The sequence below is a fragment of the Pezoporus wallicus genome, unplaced genomic scaffold (genome assembly GCF_028554395.1).
Source record: "Pezoporus wallicus isolate ANWC-B61680 ecotype Strahan unplaced genomic scaffold, APGP_CSIRO_Pwel_v1 scaffold_13239, whole genome shotgun sequence".
NCBI lineage: Eukaryota > Metazoa > Chordata > Aves > Psittaciformes > Psittacidae > Pezoporus > Pezoporus wallicus.
The window spans coordinates 5,837,976-5,860,115 of NW_026642052.1; the positions used below are offsets into that span (position 1 = coordinate 5,837,976).

Genomic DNA, 22,140 nt, shown 5'->3' on the forward strand with positions numbered 1-22,140 from the left:
TTGGAAACAAGTATTCAAAAAAGATGGTATTACACACAACTGAGTCACCTCATAGTGTTATTTTAGGATTAAAACATAATTGGAACAACTATTTATTTTTTCTTCTTTTTAGAAGGGTACCATAAGGACACAGACAGTAAGAGAGGAGGATGAAAGACAACTGTCATCTCCCCACTCTGCAACTCAAGTGACTCAGTACACTGAAGATACATCTAGGTGGCAGGCAGTGGCTTAGCAGAGATGACCAAGTTAACTTGAAAAGTACTAATCTGGCACATGGAGTTTAGATGTGGCAGCACAGACGCCTGTACAGAAGATTTTATCACATATCTCTGTTTACTGTCTGCAGTGTACAGACCTAAATAAACAAACCCTTAGGGTAAGCTTAACAAATTAAGTGGGGATGTGAATGAAAGAACACGAAACACTTTTGTGCATACTGGTATGGAGAATGAACAGCCCATCTTCAGGAAACAAATGCCACTCTCTCAAAAAAATAATCATCTCACAGGACTTTAATGTTCTCCAATTTCACACCTTTGGTTAATTAGTTCTTACTTTCCACAGAGAACTGTATTATTAGATTACAAACTCCTCCTGGAAGGAAGACAGCTTGTTCACTGCTGCTTTTTATCCAGTCAGATCCTTACATGGCCCTTACTGCCAGTTTATAACCACTCTGCAATTACTGCAGATCGTTTGCTGACTGATTCTCTTACTAGTAAATTAGGCAAATACTATTCTTATTTTTACAAAGGGAAAAATGAAACATTAATGAAAAGATAAATTAAGCCTTGTCTCTGATCCCATGAAGTTTCACTGAAATATCTATTTATTACTTTGTGCATTAAATCCTCTTTCATCTTCTTTAAAACTTGTGTTCAGGCTTCCTAACCTTTGTGCCAATGAGAAATTTGACAGCAATTAGTTTTACTTCCTTATTAAGTTAAAGCTGTTAACTCAGACTCAAACATCTTTATAAATAGCTGTCTCCTGGAGACAAGGAGAAATGAGAAAATGGCTGAGACACAAGAACACCCCACAGATGGATTTTTCTTGCTATATTCATTAAATTATAAAAAGCACTGTGGAGTCACAGTGAACACAGTTGACGGTTTTCAATGAACGACATTGGGAAAGCAAAATAAAAACAAACAAAAGTTTCTACAAGTAATAATATTTCAGTTTTGGACCCAGCATCCTTCACAAAAACAACAATTAAACATATACATTGATAAAAAAGCAAGATTCAAGTGATAAGTCATCTTCTAATTGCAAATGTTTTAGCAACAGTAACAAGACAAAAGTTATACCATTTAGAACCTATATTTTCTCTCAGTATTATTCTTTACAGAGCAACACATGAGAAACATAGAATTACTTGCTTTATAATATTTTTAAGACATTTTTAACAGCACTATGACTATAATACATCATTTAAAACATTAGTATGAACTCCTCTGGACAAATTATCTTCTATGAGCCTAATTTCAAAGAATATGTTTCCCTTTAAATTACAGATTACAATTTTTGATAGGATTTTCTAAGCTTTCCTATAATGAACCTTAACAACTGCCCAAGTGCTCTGAAACATGACTTGCTGACAGAAAAATAGCAAGAGACCTTTCTTTGGTTCAGCATTAAACAATTTTTATCAGGATTACTGAAACTTTTTTCAAACTGCTTAAACTGATTTAGCTGAGCTACCACTGACAAATTGCTGGACTCTCAATAGCTTTCTCACAAAGTAATTTCCTTCCTTGCAATATTAAATCTACTTTTTTAGGACAGAGGTTAAAAAAGTATAAAATAAAAATCTTAACTTCCCACTAATTTGACTAGCTGACCTTTGGTTTGGTTTAATTTAACAATTTCATAAACTGAATAGAGTGTATGTGCAATATTACAGTACTGTGATTACTGAAATTCAAAGTTGAGCAAGTATTTTTTTAAATGCTCTTCAATACCTTGGTGAAGACATAAAACTGTAATGTACTAAACATTCAGAAGATGGTGCTAGTCCAATATACCTGCAAGCCATGGATGGATCAGCTTTTTTAGCTCTCTCTCAGATCTTTTCTCTAATTTGATGTATCTGCTACATCATCACTGATTTTAACAATTCCAAGAACAAAGTACAATTATCTTCAGTTAAATAATAAGAACACTACTAAATTATTTATCATTCTAAAATCCACAAAGATTTACTGGATTGACAGTCATAAAATATAAAGCTCACTATAATTTCATAAACTCAAAGTCTTGGGTTCTTAATGTAAACTCACACAACATGTCTTAGATCCTACTTCCAGCCACTCACATCTGTCTCCTGCAGACAACAGCAAGTTTCCAGACACAGTCTCAAGACCTACCGATACCAGCGCCAAAACTTGGAAAATCTCACAATCCTGTCCCACTCCTGGTTATTCATGCCCACCCACATGCCACAGCACACTATTCTCTCTTCACCTACTTAGGAGGCCATGCAACTCATACAAGCTTACAAAGCTTAGTGAGCTGATCCATGCTAAAAATAGCTATTCCTTTTTGCAATCTTCCGTTTAACCCCAGTCACAGATCCTACTTCCCATGGGGCAGTGGTGCTAACTTCAAGCTGTAAACTGGCTTCACCACAAAACCAACCGATCATGGAACCGCCTTTGTCAGCTCAGAAGGGCTGAATTCCCTGCCAGCAATCAAAAGGGCAGGCAAATTAACAGTCTGACTCACTATTGCTTGTGAAATTTTCCTGTTATTAAAAGCAGATATGTCCTTATAAATAGATTAGATGCAGTCATTAGAGGCAGAATATGAAGCAAAACCCACCTACCTTGCCCCCACCAAACACTCACAAAATGTTAGACACATTTGAGTTCCATCTATAATTCAAACATTCTACAGTGCCTTACAAGCTAGGTATAGCTGTACAAGTAATTTCTTCCAACAACAGTAAATCTGGACATACTAGAACATCAAACAAAAAGATTTGTCCTTACATAGCTGTTCCTAAAACAGTGTTCTGAAAAGAACACTGTTTAGTGTAGCATAGAAACGTATCACAAAGTAATATATGTCATGATGCTATTAATTAACTATTAATACAGAACTTCTTCCTATAAAAAGCATTTACCTAACAAATAACAATTCTTCACAGGACCCACTCCAGCATTCTTGATGGCTGCTGCTGCATCTATCTACACAGACCATTTCCACAGGTATACTTTTGTTGACTTCATGCCAAACACCTATGTTAAAAACTGGCTGTCTTCTCAAGTGCAATGCCCTTATCTAATACTCTGAATTACTTGCCTCTGACAGAGCCAGCTCAGGTCAGTTGCAGGGCCCTTCCATGCCTGATTCCACTGTTGCTTCCAGCAGATGTAATAAAGAGTTGGAGACACTTTGTGCTTCTCCTACATACCCCTCTGGGAGCTCTCCCACAACAAAAATTATAAATGAACATGAAATCATTCACTAGGATATAAAAAGAAGCTTTAAATGTTCGAAGATCAGGCCAAGTCAGTATTATTGTTATTACAATAAACCTCCAGCATTAAGCAATTTTAAACATCAGTTCTTCTTCCATTTTTTTTTTTTCAGTGTGGAGGCAAGATTGGCACATATCTGAGTGAAATTACTCAGTTACTAGGCAATTTATTACTGCTTAACTGTTCCATGTGTATCAAATCCTGTTTGACAGCAGCCCAGTTTTTCTTCCATTTGGAAGCTTTTGTAACTAATTATTACCAAGCCAAACTGTTTTCAACTGGCAGTTAAAAAAATTAATAGTACAACTCAATTTTATATTAAATTACTTTTTATAACAAAAAAGCAAGATTGCTTATTAAAGACATACACTTTGATTAGCTACAAAAGGAGAAATAAAACCCAAACATACTCAGATTGCTGATAGCAGATTTGTCAGCTATTTCTTTAATTGAGCCACAGCATTTCAAAGACCACAAAGAACTGAATTCAACATATTTCAACAATATGATTATTTCAAACCAGACAGTAGCAGTGGGGCTGCACAAACCTCTTTCACATTTCTCAGTTCACATATTTCATTACCACTAAGTAGTCACACAAGCAAAAAAAAAAACCCGAATTTTAATGAATACATCACTCACTGGCTCATTATTGTACTGAAGAACTCATCTTCAAGTAGAATTCGCATATCGCTTATTTCTTCCTGACATAAATCTATATCATGATGTGAACACTTCAGTCCAAATTTCATTTACTTAATAAAAGGCTGTAGTTGATTGATTCTGAGGAAAAGGATAAAAGCTCTTCCACAACATTTATATCTACTGTTTTTCCAAACAAGTTGAAGACATCCAATAGTGGACATACTAAGAGAGAATATACTAATATTGCAACTTTACAGTATTAAACAGTCTCAGGTGAGGAAGGGGAACCAACTCATCAGGCTAGCTACAAGGGACTGAATAAAAATCATTAACATTTTAACGAAGACTTAAAAAGGTACATAGTGCATAAAGGACCCAAAGGAACGAGAAAAGTACTTTGTACATGATTTGCTTGTTACAGATCAAACACAGCAGGGTCCATACTCTTCTCAAAGCTAATGTGGCCAGCTAGCTGCGCAGCGGAATCTAATTCCCTCCTGCCGCATCTCTCTTACATACACACCACCAAAAAAAAAAGAAAAAAAAACCAAAGAAAAAACCAAAGAAAACAAAACAGAACAACAAAAAAACTCACATAAAAAGAAATTTTTATCAGGAAAGTTGATGGTTCAGTAGAAGGGGCTGCCCTGAAATTCAAGTTAGAAAAGTGGTAGTTTTGTTAGCAGCTTAAGCTACAATAACTGTAATTCGAATGGATGGTCCTGGCTTTCCCTATGCTTCCAAACATTCGCATGTAATAGCACCACTGCAGAATAAAAGGAATCCACAAGTTCTTTCACACAAGAACTCCTCTCACTGTTCTGTTCACTTCAGGCTCGATCAGTGAACTGAACCAACTCTCTGTGCATTGCTACCAGGACTAAACTGCTACCAGTTGATAAAAATGAAACTGAGTTAAGTCCATAGCAAAACTACCTCCTCAGATTGGGCTGAGTGTTGCAGGGAATACAACACAGAACAGCTGAATCTGGACACATGTATGCACTCCTAATAATTTATTTCAGGATTCAATTTAGTTTGAAAATACTAAGTTAAGGTTCAGCTGGGACTTTTTGTAAACTTTTTAACACTGTTTTTCTAAAGCTTCCTAAAACCAAAGATGATTTTTAATAGTTCCTGCTTCCTTCAATTTTTACTGAAGTTCGAGAAACCAGCTACATCTGTCTTATAGAAGAATTTAGATGCTGAAAGTGTATTTTCCCAAATCATTTGGTCAGTAATGACCTCACACAGTTAAACAAACCCACTCTACTTTTTATAGTTAGGAGTCCTCAAGGATAAGCAGCACTTCCTTTGCTAGGTTTGAAAAGGAAGGGGAGAATATGAGTCTAGAAGTTAATAAATCCCTCGTAAATAGCCACAAGATATCATATACCAAAATTTTAGCATGGCCCTGATGATGACCTAGTTTCTTTGTGACTTAGAACACTCCTTGTCTTCTAATATACATTGGAGTGAAGTTTTCACGGGCATAATTTCCATGGGTGAAGTTTTCAGGTTTAGTATAGCAAAGAGACTTCAGTTAACGGTTAAACATCATGTTCATTCTGAAAAACTGTGTCACCCTCAGGCTTCCATTTAAAACATGCTTATAAAAATATCCTAAACAACATGTTAGATTTGTAGCCCTTTTCAGAAAAAAAAAACTTCTTTAACACAGCTGAATTTGTCAATACTGTAAAGATTGAGGGGCTAAAATTAATCAGCAGGGATTACTCAGCTACCCAGTGCCTTTCTCTGTCCCACAGACCTCTTAATTACTTTATCCAGAGACTGTGCTACTGAAAAGTAAATGAGACTGTGGAGCAACCACCAGAATCCAGATAGCATTTCCTCTACCTGCACTGTTCCAACCAATCAGCTACAAAGTAGTACACACAAATACAGCTACATAACCTAACGCACTGAGGGCAAAATGGTAAAGAGAGGCCTTTTGTTCACTGTTCAGGGTTTTTTTTGGAGGGTGGAAAGGGAGAGCAGGAGTTGCAACAGCTCAAAAATCAGGAATTTGGGTTTTTTTTTAATCTGATATTTGAAGGTCTGGTATAACCCATGCCAGTAACCTGCCACAAGGAGCAGCCAACAGCAGGTATTGAGGCGAGAAAATAAACTGTACAACTACAGCGGTCACACTTGATACACACCTCACTCTCAGGCAACCTGCATTCCTCAGCCTGACACTGCAGGTTCCTAGGAACACAGCGAAAACGTTTTACAGCCACTGGTGGACCAGCCCTTCACAAGTCTCTGCAGTTCCTTTCTGAACCCATGTGCACTCTTGGCTTCTACAACATTCAATAAATGACTACCACGATTTCATTTTCCACGACATGAAAAAATTATTTCATCTATTTTAAGCATACTGTTTAATAAAAAGGCATGTGATTTCCTTGGGCTTGTATTGGAAAGTTGCTATATAACTGCTCTCTAGTCTCTTCTCACGGTTTTATAAATCTTTTTCCTACTGCTAAGGAACTCAATCTATTTCATCCCTCTTCATGTAAAAGCTTCTTCATTCCACTGGTCATTACTGGTCTCCTGCATACACTGTCTAGACTGGGACCACCTAAATTTTTCCCAATTCTTGAGGATAATTCTATGAATTACACCCAAAATTCTCATCCCAGCACATACAGTCCTGCAAGAGCTTTACAGTTTCACCCAGGGACACTCATTGTGACAGAAAGAAATAATTCATTTGGCATTTTGTTTGTCCCAATTGTTTCTTCTTTTCCCGTCAGAAATGATAGCAGGAAATTTTTAGGGAATTTTAACTAACCAATGCAAAAATGAGACATACACAAAACTGGAAGTGATTAACAATCTTTTTGGGTCTTGCTTGCTAATAATATAAATATATTTAGGCATGTAAGCAGAAAACAATTACAAAATAAAGAAATTGCCACCCTACTCTCCTTCACTAGCTGCGCATGCAAAAAAACCATGGGCATATTGCAAAGACAGATGTGTTAAATGGAAGCCATACCAAACTTTCAGACCCCTCAAAATTAGGCTGCACACTGCAGACTACATTTCTGGGGGCAAAAGTGATACTGGAAGTGCAATACAAGTGCAGAAATGCCAGCACGGCAGTCAGAAGTGTAACAAAGCAACAAATACCAAGACAGATCATTTTAGTGGTGGCACCAGTTAACACAGGCTGTAATTTGCCAAGATTAAGATATTACAGATACTTCAACAACATACATTTAAAAGAAAGAATACAGCTTCAAAAAGTATTTATGATCATTTTCATTCTGCTGCCCCACATAAAGTTAAGAGACTTAATTAGAAACTGTGGCTCAGGGGGCATCTCATTTCAGTGGATCAACACAAGTTAGGATGCAAAGCTCATTTTGTCACATTCACACACACAAGGTTGTATCTATATGCCACATGTAGCCCAGGTCTGTGCTACAGCCATGTATCTGCCAGGCTTCCAAACTGTATGAAGACAATCCCACATTCAGATGTGTCATCTGAATACTTGTGTACACTGACACAGTAAGCTTTAAGCTAAGCGAACCTACGATCCCCTACAACCAGGTAACATGGTGAGACAGGTCACGCCTGTTTACAGAAGGCAAAATAAACAAGAAACAGTCCAAATCTTTCCTCTTTCATTTAAATCTTAACATCTGATAAATTCCCTGCATGTTTCTGTCCAACTGATTAGTCAGATTAGGAAACTCAGACTCAAAAACAAAATCCTATGATTACCTCAAAATGCTTAAGTCATGAGCAGGACTATAATGCCTGCAAAACAGGGCGCAAGGGAAGTATTATCCTTTTACTTTAGTCTTGGAATTTGGGAACTTCAATGAACAAGATCCCTCATTAGAATCAGATGGGGACAGATGTACCTACATGGTGGGTGGGCACAGAGGGACATCAGCCCCTCCAACCTCTCTAATGAGCAATTTCCCCAGATTCAAAGAAAAATTTCATAAAAAGTTAAAGAGACATGGCAAGTTGCCTTCTATTACCACTGGCCTAACTGCTAGGGCTGCTGCTTCTATAAAATACTGGGTTTTTTTTCAAAGAAAATCATTGTTAAAACCTTTTGGCTGAAAGCGAAGAGCTATTGAAAAGTACAGTCAAACTGGCAGCTTGCTCTTAAAACTCCCCCCACCACTTTTATAAGTATCGTTTTGCTTGTGGCTTTTAACAGCTGTTCACACACGCCTAAGCTAGATGTGAACTTTTATTTTCCCCAAACTAAACGGGAAGCTTTAAACAGCATCTGATTTAATTTTTTTTTAATTAAAAGTGGAGGTTAAAAGGACCGTGGAAATGGATGATGCAGCTGTGCTGATGCTAGGGAAAAGAATTCCAGAACAAGAAGTGAGGTAGAGTAAACACACAAAGTAAGTTTCACAAAACTAAGTGCACACCACACTTAAGTGATTTTATTAGCTGATGGGATGTTAACTCTATGCTTCTTCAGAAATGTTTTCCAAAAACTAAATTATATTTTGCAAATATAATAGAATTTGGCTATTATGCTCTTCCCGCAAAGTAATCCTAAAATTAATTCCAGAATGAAGTGGCTTCCTAGGTTCCAATATTATTCCTAAATACATTTAGGAACTCATAAAACTCAGACAGATAACTCAGAACTAGCTCACTAGTACTGTCATATATTTACTGGTTTAGAACCCACAAGAATTTAACTTCCCCTGCATTTAGATGTCTTCTTGGAATAATTAAAGATTTGGAATCAGATTTGCAACAGTACCGAGATACATTAAGACACAGGCAGGCATTCCTAGAGAGACTTTTCAAAGTACCAGATCAACTACTGGGCAACTAGGCAATGCTTTCACCACATCTGAAAATCCCACCAGACAGCAGTCTACAATTTTAAGCACCGGCATATTCACAAAAATTCTGCCCTCTTGGCCTAAAGACTTAATGCGTAGCACTAGACACTAAATTCAAACAAACAAAAAACCCACAGAAAGAAAAGAGAATTAAAATGCTACATTTTATTTTTACTTGTACACCTTAAGTATAAAAGCACACAATGACAACGTAATAATTCTAGATATCACCACATATTTAAAGGGTCTTTTTTACTAAAACTCTTAGGAAAAACATAGAAGTATTTTTAAGGCAGAAAATTCAGAGGATTACGAAGGAAATGCCACATTAATCCACATGGATTATATACCCTGTAGTCTGTAACAGCTCCAAAAGAAATCTTTTCCAGTGCACTAGTACAGTCTACTATTTAAACCAAAAGACCTTAGTAGTTCATCCATCAAGTTTATTCTGTCAAAGAACCTGCTAGAATTTTTAGCAGATGTATAATAGACTAAAAATACATGCAAACTAACACACATTTCTCAAAATAAAACAGAAAACCAACAACATTAAAAGCATTCCCTTTGCACCAAGCACAAGAGATAAGGTGTAAAGAGAATGGAGAGGATAAAAAGTGCAGGAAGAGACACATGTAATCCAGTCTGGACAGCAGAGCCTATAGAGGGAGGCAAGCGGAAAATTTTACTGATGCAGTCATTTGCTTGCCTCCCTTGTCTACCCACATATAAGAGACTCAAGGATGAGAAACAAAGCATTCGTAACAAGTATGAAAATCTGAGCTAATCAAAACCAGGAATCCAGAATGTTCTAGTCAGGTCCAATAAAAAACACTACAACCTGGATCCCGGCCTAGGGTTCCTCTGGGACATAACTTGATATTGTCTTTGATGAAATAAAGCCTTGATTTCTGATTCTTGCTGAATCTAAGGCACAGTTTAACAAATGAAAGCCAGGTCACAAGTAAAATGCTTTATGCAGGTGCATATAAAATACATTTGTGCACTTTAATACATCAAACATAACAAATAAAAGTTTAACACAAGTAAACACACCGATAAAGCAAATGCAGCATTCACATTTCTGTACCTTCTACAAACAAAACCATGCTTTAACAACTGAGATTAATATACTGTATGTCACTGACAGATAAAATGATTCACAGCACACTAATTAATAAAACATGTTTCCTATTAGAACAGATAGAAAATTCAACTTCCATAACTGTGAAGTGGTTATAAGTCACTTTTTGTTTAGTTGCCTATTAACGCTTCTCTCAGCAATACAAATATATATAAATCAATTAGAAAAGCATCACCCAATGAAAATACAAAAGGAACTATCAATGACCAATACATACTTGGCAGAAATACAGTTCCTTAATTTTCCACAAGCTGGCTGGGTGTGCTGAGGGGAGGAAAGGCCAAGCAACCTCAGAAATGGACACACACTACAAAGACCACAGACATGCATCCATGCTATAAAACACTCAAAAATGGATGGCATGGAAACAGAAAACACTTTGTTCCCATAAGATATTTCTCTGTCCAAAGGATACTGGAATCCTTTTTCTTTCATACAAAAGCATGCGGTTATGCCTTTATTTATTAGGTTGCATAACACAGTGAAACTAATCAAACGGAAATCAAATGTAACCATTTTCATCAATAAAGCAACATTATCTGCTCAGGATAAGGAAAGTGGTTTTACTCCATATTTCTTCTGTGTTCCCTTTGCACCTTGGTTTCCTGACCTCTGACTTTGTTGAGACATTGACTTTGTCTCCTAACGGCAAGCAGGGCTTGGGATGTTAGTAGGGTCTGCACTGCTTGAAAAACCTTTCACAGTGGCCTTTTCCAGTTCAGTCTGAATTACTAGACAAGAAGCAAGAGTTAGAGAGCAAAATATTACGACCTGTCCTGTTCATATCAAGCCCGATTATAAAGCAGGGCTTGTGGCTAAAATTTCCAAAAAAAATCTTGATCGCACTGACACCAAAGGCAAAACAGTACCGTGGAACTAGACACTTGGTTTTAAATTTAGGATTTTTCAGTTCCCTCTCAAAACAGATCAAGAATATCCTAAAGCTTACCCTCACATACCTGCCAATATGATAAAAAAAGTATGGTACTAAGTGTAAACATCGCAATTAATCATTCTATCATCTTTTATTTCAAAATTAAGATATTAGGGGAGTTAACAGTTTAGTGACTGTTAAAGAGCAAAACAGCAGATAGGTAAGCATGCTTCAATTTTAAAGAAACCACATACAAGACATTTTTCTGTCTATTTTGCTCTCAAGTGACCTATTTCCATTATTGTTAGTTCATTGGTATGCTCTAAGCTTACACATATGAAGGAAACTTTAGTTTAGCTCTTTCATTGCTTTTGAAAGCCAATGAGTCTACTTGGAACAAGTCAGGATAAGTGTATACCATGGGACTGTGACGTTGCTATAGTACTTAGTCTTCCATGAATAGTAATTACTCTAGCAAGTGTGTAAAGCAGACAGACCCAGTTGCATAAGGCTCAATGCAAGTTTTATGAACTGCAGAAAAGCATGATTAGTACAGGGCGGGGAGGGGGGGAGAATACGACATGTTTCACACTTTAATTGTAAAGAACATGACAATCTCAAAGAAACTGCCAGAACAGATGTTCATAAATTGGGCCCTTAATCTGCAGCACTTTCCAGGTTTTAAGCAATATCCACTGGCCTGTAGAACATATTCCTCTCTTTTTAATATAATTCTTCTGTTTAGTTTTTTTAATAAATAAGTTTATGACTGTAGTAGTGTTGCCAGCTGTTCAATTTTGATTTACTGTCAGAGTCTGCTTTAATATATAGTGGCTTTTGTGGCTTACCCATATAGATTACATTTTAAGCTTCAAGATATCACTATAAAGCAGCTGGAAAAAGTACTGGCTGTGCTCAGACACCAGCATTATTGCCCTAGTGATCAACCACTTAAACATGCAACTACACCAGTAACTTTTCTCTGGAAACCTTTTGGATACACTATTCCCAAAATAAAACTGCAAAACTTACATTGTAAGAGGAGGTCATCTTAACATACGTCCTTCAAAAATCCAGCCCAAGAAAACTGTTAATTATTAAATAGGAGAGGTATTAGCTGCCAGTAGAAATCTCTACAATGACTATTCTTTATTCTGTCATTACATTTTCTTTTACTTCTACTGCGTAGCTTGAGACAACTTCAAAAATAAAAACCTTTCATATTCACAGGAAAACACCCAAAACAAACATGTAAGTTCAAACATTATTAAGTCCAGACATTTTCAGTAACAGATCCGGATAGACATCAGTAGCGTTGTAGCAAGTTACAGTCACTGTAGCAAGAAGTTATTGTAGCATGACAAGAAGTAATGAATGTAGTAAGTAACTTCAGGGAAAACCCAGAACCTTTCTAGCCTAAACTTTTTATCCCCCCTCAGAAAAAAATGACTTATAAAATAAACTAAAAAAGTAGACAGGAGGAAAATATTGCAGCTCATTCAGAACCTCATCAGGACATACCATCTCAAATACTGGAACAATGAAGAATTCATAACAAGAGGTGTTAATGTCATGAAGGCATTAATATGCTAAAAGCTCTATCAAAAAAGCCACGCATTTAGCAGCATGTACATGCTCCTATACTGAAATGGGCATCATAAGCTCAGTATGTCTCATTATATCGAGTATTTGGAGCTTGTGGACTAAACTTGAAATAGTACCTTTAATTTCTGCTTCTTCTCTTGCAAATCCCCAATAAACATGACAATGTCCTGATAAATACACAGTTTTAAATATACATATAATGCAGTCTTACATCTGCATGCACATAGTTCATACCATTCATGCCATTGAGAGGCTGATTTGAACACTTTACTAATTTATTCATCTTCTATTGTATTGTGCTCCTAAAGGAGCTGACTGCAAATTATTTTGAAAAACAGAAACATAGCAAGATAATCTTACAGTATTATCCTAACTTTAAGCTCTGTAAGAACCTCAAATTTTCTAACATATTTTCAGAACAATGTTTCAGAACTGCATTCTTCACACTACAAACTTGATCATATTAATGGTGGTTATTCATTATTATTATTCCCCATATTGATACAAGCTACCCTTCATCCTCTAAATTGAGCTGAAATAATTACTGTTTACTTCCAATAAAAATCTTACATGTTTATGGTTCATTTAAATAAATGGAAAAAGCTCATTTTTCCTGGTGATTAGGAAGAAACTTCTCTTCCACACTTTCTGCCTGTACAGAATAGTAAACACATTCAATTATTTCCGCTGAAGTTGCAGTGTACACAAATACTGTACAACTGTTACTGTATTTATCAGACTGACTCTGAAACTGTGGCGCATTACAAAATTATTTTACTGACTTATCTAGCTTTTAAATAGAAAATAATGCTATAGTAGCACTTGTCCTTTTCCCACTTTGTCCAAAGTCCTAATAACTAATGCTCTATTCACACTTGAAATTTGGTTATCCTCTCTCATCAACTTCCTTTAATAATAATATATGAGAATATATTTCCACAGTAGCTAATGGAGACATTCCTACAAATCAATGTGCTGCAGTGATACAGAAATAAAAGCTTATTTCACTGTAATGATGCTTCCAGACTTCCCTCAAGTCAGGTGGTTACTTGCAGTTAATGATCTGTGACATACCACACAAGTAGTCCTAAAAAGACTTATTATCCACTGCATGTGCAACAATATTTGCTTTATGGATGGCTAAATGAATGAAGACATTCAATGTAACTGTAAAAGTAAAATCAAAAGAAAACTTACAAGTAACATGTTTTCTTTGAGTAAAAGAGCTGTGAACATTTTCCATTAATACTTAACCTTTTGCTGGAGCAGTGCAACCACATATAATGCTCGAATCCATAAAGTCCAAGAGCTTCTCAGGGTTAACACTGATTAACTGCCTCCAATCAAATGCTACAAATTTAAAAAAATTCAGAGAGCTCCATTCCACTAATGAAATCAAATCCCATTTATGTCATACGGCAAAAGGTGGGAGCAGAACAACTTGCAAAGAGAAGATATTCTGTCCTGTCTTAAAAGTAGGTATTTTTTTCAATCCAAGAAAACAGATATGAAATGGACTGGTTTTTAAAACTACATATTTTAGCTGCACTGACTTCCATTAATATACTAATAGAAAAGAATAGCAAATTATCTTTAAATAAGCTACAATCCAACATTACAATATCTCCCATGACTCTCAGACTGTGCAGACATTCACACATTTTCTGTTTACAATTTTTTTCATTTACTAGACTCAGCTTTTGTCCACCATATGTCCACCATAGATTAACTATTCCCTTAGGTACAATTAAGGGCTTTCCATTTGTTGTAAGAAGACCTAAGTATGAAGGACGCAGCCAGAAAAAACATTTCTACCTAAACCAAAAACAGAAGCACATTCAGCCTGGACTATGGTTTATGCAGCATCTTTTTTATTAGATGTACGTCTACATTGCTAAATAAACTACAGACAAAATCCATGGAAACAGTAAGAGATCTCTCAGCATTTCATTTGTGCATTATTATAAAAATAGGATACATATATTGTTCTAACCTTTGTATTTAAATGGTTTATTTCCATTTTTCAATGACATCTTTAAATTTTTCTCTGAACGTAAGCATAACTGTTTGTGAATGAGAATACATTATTTATAGGCATTTCTGTCACACCAGCATTTGAGTTCCAGCTACATTAACAATATTCTACCAGGTCCTTGAACTTGGTCCTAATTAGTGGTTGGTCTTAGCAGGCAAAAATTATGTGCCCAAATAAAAAACTGAAGCGCAGCCTCAAGATCGTAAGTGCGTGAAGAAGAAACCAGATAATTCATGGTCACTAAAATGTAAAAGCATAAGAATTGTCTAACAGTTGGACTTCTTAATGGCTATCCTCACTTTCTTTTTAAAGCACCATACAATCTGAATAAGAAAACATTAATATCAGCAGTTTGCACATTATCTACTTTGTCCTGGTTCAAATGAATGCAAATTCATTGATTTTCATGGAATTACACCTGTTTCTATCAGAGCTATGTCTAGCTGTACAAACCTCAAACTCAGACAAGTGGTATAACAGTAATATATCTTCTACATGCAAGATGTATATATTACTCAGTTTCATCCCTATACTGAATTCCATACGGCAGCAGAACACAACAAAAAAGAAACTCACTACTAATAACTAATCCTATCTGCGTTGAACATCAGAAACCAGACTTTAGACAGGTAGGGCAGAAAATTATAATAATGACTATTAATTATCTTTTGAGAAGCAAAACAGAATATTTCCCCTTTCTACTCTACTTTTGTTGTTAGTATTCTGGCACAGGCCAGTTGGCTTTTAACAGCCACCATCAAAACCCATCCTGTATACATGCTCCAGAAATGCTACAGCACTGGAAGAAAGTCCAGAAGTCTAAAAATATTCCTTTAATCAGGTGATTTAGCAGCTGCTAAATCTTCCCATTGTGTGACATTCCCATGTGACTTCCCATCCAAGTGATCATTTTATGCAGGATTCTGAAAGAAGGGTCCAAGTAAAAAATCGGCTGATTTGCAACCAGATGCAAGAGATACATTTATCACAGCACAATGCATGAAGACTGGGGCCAGAACCATTGTGATCTATGCTGTCAGGTGCTTCCCCTTCTCAGCCAATGGAATATGTCTAAGTAAATACCACACAATAGCAATAAACCTTCCTTCTTTTGTTGTGTATAATTTTATGTGAGCTCAGCCACTTTCTAAACAAAGACACTTGCAGCTCAGGCTCCAATTATGTATTTCTGTGTAGCATATAACATAGTTTAGTAGACTTACCCACTCAGCAATTTAACAGACATAATTAAATAGATCACTTCAGCAGTGAGGGTAGCCAGCACCATTACTATTAAACCAAGCATGGTTTGGGATCAAAATCTTGCAGGACAGATTCTGTCTCAGACAAGCAACATAATTTTCTCATTCAAAACTGTGTGTTCCTAAGTTGCTCCCATCTCTAAAGTAACACAGAGCATATCCAGTCAACGGATTGGAAACGTATTATTATGGTGAATAAAACATTTATTTTCACCTGTGATTTCCCCTTTCATTGAAGTTCCTCCTTAAAAACATCTTGAAAAAAGTTAACCAACCATTGAAACAAACAAATCCATAGGGCTGCCATTTTCTATTAATCTTACAAGTTTGTCAAGACACACATTCTATACATATTTTAAAACAGGGTAGCATTCTACATTTATTCAAATGAGTTGGTAAATTGACCGTAGTATAGGACAAGGTTTTCTTTTTAAAGGAGTCTCTACATGTAGGTAGTTTACCCTCCAATCCCAGGAGCATGTGTGAGGCTCAGGTGACTGGACCTGCTGTCAGGCATACAGGAACTTCAGTTTAATCGGACATAAGACTCAAAAGAACAGGGGTCTTTGCATTTGCTGCTCAACACTTGTTTTAATCACAGGTGAACACCTAACAAGGGCAAGCCCAAAAGAAACAAGAAGAGAAAACTGGGGAAGGCTGGAAGGAACAAGAGAATGATTGCATTGTTCTGAATTTTAATAAATCAAAAATATCAAGGTGAGTATTAATGAAGAAATTTTCTGAGTAGAACTGAGGAAACTAAGTATGTAAGGCAGTCAATGGCCTAAAGCAGTCTGGGTATGTGCTGTTCCCAGTCAGATTCACATTAGTACACAGTACACCAAACATTCATTGGTATCTGGGCTGGAAAATGTTTCTTTCTGTGTTCAGATAAGATAGGTAAAAACATTTTAAGTTGTATGTAAAGGCAAGCTAAAGGGTACACTAAAATGTAACCTTTAAACTTCACAATGTAACAGCATACCACTTCCTGTTCAGAGATAGCACTCCAAGATCAATTAATCATGGCTAAGACGAACAAACGGTCAACATTCTTAATTAGTGTTGATGCATTCTCCTTTGCGCCCTCATCTGTCATGAAGACTGTTTAAAAATCTGAGTTATTAGTCTTTATTGAGAAGTGGATCTGGTTAATATCTCTAAGAATACAAATCATTCATCTATCCACAATACACTGGTACCTGATAATTCCTACCCCCTTTATAAGCTACAGATAACCACCGCCCTCGGACCATCTTGGTAGCTATAAATCAAAATGAGTGTAGCTCCCATGCAACCTGGGTTAATTTTTGTTTACAATATATCCACTGAAAATGTTGGTACGACACTTGAGGAGACTGCTCACAGATTAGTGCAGAAGAAAATATATGAAGGAGTCAAGGCATAAAGGAAAGATACACATCACCTATACAAAACACAGTAAAAACTCTCTAATTCATACTAATGTCTAGAAGATCTATCTGATTACTGAACTCTGTCAATACCAAATTTAAGCAAAGAACCTAAGTGCACAAAACACAATATACTTGGTAACTATTGTCTCATTTATATTATTCAATATAAGTCAAAGTATTTGACAGCAACCTACCTAAAAAAGTTTTAAGTTACTGCACTGAAACTCAAAGAAGTTTGTTAATCTTAACAATAAGGCTTATTCCCCTATTTCTGGTGCAAATAAAGTGGTATTAGCAACACACACACAAAAAGCACATTTCAAACACACTTTATATTAAGTAAGATCAAAATACTGCAAAGTTAGTTACAAGGAAAGTTAAATTGAAGATTCAGTGCCAACTGTATATTTTAGGATTATGAAGATCCTCTGACTTAGTATGAAAAAAAATCTACATTAAATGTTAAAATTCCTTTTGTTGTTTACAAAACACATAGACAAAAATCTATGTAAAGACAGAGTTAACTGATAATCTTGGTAAGATCTTGACTCAAATCAGTTTTCTACTCTTTCTGACCAAACGAGTAGGTCAGCCTATGGAAAAGAAAAAAATGTATGGGAAGGAAGAAGAATGAAAAATAAAACTAAGCACCCAGGAAGAAAACAGTTATCTTAAATAAAGTACCACTTTCACATAGGAAGACTGCAAAATGGAGAAACATGCATTTCTGTCAGACAGTATTACTAAGTGAAAACGGACAAATGAGAACATAATATATGGGATATAGCCCTAGAGGGCAGGGGGGGCCCAAGACTGTTGGTTGATATTCAAGGATCACCTGCTACAAGCTCAGGAATGTTGCATCTCAACCAGAAGGAAGTGCAGCAGGAGAGCCAGGATGGATAAGGAGCTGCTGAAGAAACTTTGAAGGGAAAAAAGAGGATTATAAAAGGTGGAAACAAGGACAGGCGGCCTGGGAATAAAACAGCGATGCTGTTTGGGAAGTTAGGGACTAGGTTAGGAAAGCTAAGGCTCAGTTAGAATTAAACTTGGCTAGGGATATGAAAGATAATGGGCATGTAGTGAATAAAAGACAGATTAGGGACAACGTAGCCCCTCACCGGAAGCTGTCAGGAGAACTGGCTACCCTGGATTTGGAGCAGGCCGAGGTTCTGAATGACTTCTTTGCCTCGGTCTTCACTGGCAAAGGCTCTGACCACACCACCCAAGTCTTGGAAGGCAGACGCAGGGACTGTGAGGATGAAGACCTAGGGCCCACTGTAGAAGAGGATCTGGCTCGAGAACATCTCAAGAACCTGAACATGCACAAGCCCATGGGACCTGATGAAATCCATCCACGGATCCTGAAGGGGCTGGCAGATGAAGTTGCTGAGCCACTGGCCATCATATTTGAAAAATCATGGCAGTCAGGTGAAGTTCCCGACGACTGGAAAAAGGGAAATATAACCCCCATTTTCAAGAAGGGGAAAATGGATGACCTGGGGAATTACAGACCAGTCAGTCTCACCTCTGTGCCTGGCAAAATCTTGGAGCAGATTCTCCTGGAAGGCATGCTAAGGCACATGATAAACAAGGTGCTTGGTGACAGCCAGCATGGCTTCACTAAGGGGAAATCCTGCCTGGCCCATTTGGTGGCCTTCTACGGTGGGGCTATGGAACTGATGGACAGGGGTAGAGAGTTGATGTCATTTATCTGGACTTGTGCAAAGTGTTCAACACTGTCCTGCATGACATCCTTGTCTCTAAATTGGAGAGACATCAATTTGATAGATGGGCCACTCGGTGGATAAAGAATTGGCTGGATGGCCGCACACAAAGAGTTGTGGTCAATGGCTCAATGTCTGGCTGGAGACCAGTAACGAATGGTGTCACTTAGGGATTGGTGTTGGGACTGGTCTTGATACGCTGGAGGGAAGGAATGCCACCCAGAGGGACCTCGACACACTTGTGAGATGGGCTGATGCCAACCTAATGAAGTTTAACCATGCCAAGTGCAAGGTCCTACACCTGGGTCGGAGCAATCCCAGGCACAGCTACCGGTTGGGCAGAGAAGAGATTCAGAGCAGCCCTGCAGAGGAGGACTCCGGCGTGCTGGTTGATGAGAAAATGAACATGAGGCGGCTTCAGTATGCAGCTGCAGCCCAGAAAGCCAACCATATGCTGGGCTGCATCAAAAGGAACGTGACCAGCAGGTTGAAGGAGGTGATCCTGCCCCTCTACTCTGCTCTTGTGAGACTTCACTTGGAGCACTGTGTGCAGTTCTGGTGTCCTCAACATTAAAAGGACATGGAACTGTTGGAACAAAAATCCAGAGGAGGGCCACGAGGATGATCAGAGGACTAGAGCACCTCCTGTATGAAGATAAGCTGAGAAAGTTCAGCCAGGAGAAGAGAAGGCTGTATGGAGACCTCATAGCAGCCTTCCAATATCTGAAGGGGTCAAATAAATGCATCAGTTCATCAAATCGCTTTAAACCTATTACTGCTCTTGCAACTGTCTTCTCAGTTACTGAGTAAAGAACTTGAGCTATTCTGAACACAGTGATTCCACCTAAAGAACTTGTTAGTACTGGTAGCTTTATCCTTTCATAATATGCAGAAGTCAACACCACGCTTCTAAATAAACACTTACCTTGTCTGCTATTTATGAAACAATAGGAGTCTGACTGGTTACTTCTCACAGGTCATTAAAGCACTGGGGTGGAAGCCCTCCTAGCTTTTCTTCTAATACTATAGAATTCAGAAAAGCAATACACTACTAAAAATTAATTTTTATCTGCTGAAATAAATTAAAAAGTGACCCCTGTGAACCACATCCCCTGCATGCTCCACATGTGCAACAACATCAAACATCCTTAGACTCACATGGAAGCAATAGTTTGCTTTCCTTCTTTAGGCACAGCTTATGAAGGAAAACAAGGTAGCAAGCATGCTGGTCCTTCAGCTGCTACTGTCATAAAATGAAAGCCCTTACAGTAGCAAGTGTCAGACTTTATCTGGAAACTCACCTACAAAACCAGATACTATCAGCAGATGCTCCTAAGGAAATACTTGGATATTAAAGAATTGCAGACACATATATGAGAATATATACTCTAGGTATATAACAGAAATGAAACTCCTTCAAATGGAAACCAGTGTCTGATTTTCCATCTGTGGTGTGATTCCAGCAAAAGAACATTATTTATTCCATATTACAGTGTATCTTACTGTAGATATCTCATAAGATTTGCAGAACTCCAGCTAGGAAGTCCAATTTTGGGGCAAAATATAAATCAGTGAAAAAAATTTTTCATCTGAATTTCAACAGAATCTGTATTATTGACTCTGGTCTGCTAGAGTACAACACAGTCTATGTTATACTTTCAGAAGTGCTATTTATATATTGTAACTCTAAGAGATTCTCTGTTTTCTTCCCAGAAAATAAGTAGCCTTTCATAATTAATATCATGTTACAGCATCACACTAGCTAGCAACATTACAATTAACAGTTCTGAATGAAAGTGTTGTTTCTACATTGTTTTCAAATGCTTTTAAACAATACTAACTTGCTAGATGAGGGGCTTTTTGGGGGGAGTTGTTCATGTTAAGGACATTGAGACATGGACATGAATTACTTGGAAAGTAAAATAAATCAAATTTAGGTTTTGTTATTCAAATAAATACATTTACATTGTTAAAAAAATTAAAATCTGTATCTGCTTCTACCACTTTGCTTCTAAAATTGCTTTATCTTCCTTTTAGCATCTTCAAAAAAAAAAAAAAAAAAAAGGTAAGAGAGACAGGATCAAGTCCAGAGATATGCTAATTAGGATGTTAATACAAAATTTCTTATTTGGCAATGGGGGAATCTGGAATGCATCTAATTCGGAAATTACCTAGGTGATGATTATTTAAAGTAGCACATTTTGGTGGTCAGCAGAAATTCATTGTATTATACTTACATGATCAAAAGAGGACAGGCTAAAAAAATCCCAAAACAACAGGAAATAAGTAACCTCATGCGCAAAACTACAGATAGCATACAAAAACACAGCCTAATAAGCAACTTGAATATTATGCCTACTGCATAACATTGTAGCTATTTTAGGTAATATATAGTATTTTATTTATATATATATTATATATATTTACATATATGTATAACTATATAATGTAATTATTTTAAATAATATATATACACCAGCACTTAATTTAGCAGTCTCTTGACATCCAGAACCATCCAATATTACACCCAGGAATGCTTCCCAGTTCTCCATTCCAGATGCATGCCACGGCTACATCCTGAGGCCTTACCAAATTCAAACATCGGTGAGAGAGATCTCTACTCCTGTGTGCTGCTCTCCAAGAAAAGAAAATACAAGGAGAGAGGCTGCAGGCTAGGTAAAGCATGATGCAGCAAGTCTCTCAACCACACTGCCCAGAACCAGAATCTTGAGGTACACCCAAATATGTCATCTGTATACAGCAACATCACACAAGATGGTATTTAGTTTCATTTTACTAAGATATATGCCCTGTCCCATTTCTTCAACTGAAAGCAACATCAGGAGCATTTAAATTAATATTTAAATATTAATAACTTACTTTTATTTCCAACCAAGGCCACAAGTGGCTGTGTTTCTGATTCTTCATTCACTTTTTTTACTGCATTATACCAGTCTTCTAAATTTTCAAAACTCTGGCCATTGGTAATATCATAAACCAAGAGAACAGCCTAAATAACAAGATACATAAAAAATATTACTAGACATTAAAAAATTTTACCATGGTGAAATTTGCACCTGCCCAAATTACTATTATCATAA

The 22,140-nt window shown here is 36.9% G+C and overlaps 1 protein-coding gene across 5 annotated transcripts in view; it reads right to left on the minus strand.

Moving 5' to 3' along the window:
- Nucleotides 1-22,140, minus strand: part of RAB28 (RAB28, member RAS oncogene family) — a 61,995-nt gene that overhangs the window by 19,988 nt on the left and 19,867 nt on the right. For all 5 annotated transcript variants that reach the window (XM_057426578.1, XM_057426577.1, XM_057426576.1 and 2 more), the window contains one exon: nt 21,920-22,049. In XM_057426578.1, coding sequence (XP_057282561.1) covers nt 21,920-22,049 — 130 coding nt within the window. The remainder of the gene's footprint in view (nt 1-21,919; nt 22,050-22,140) is intronic.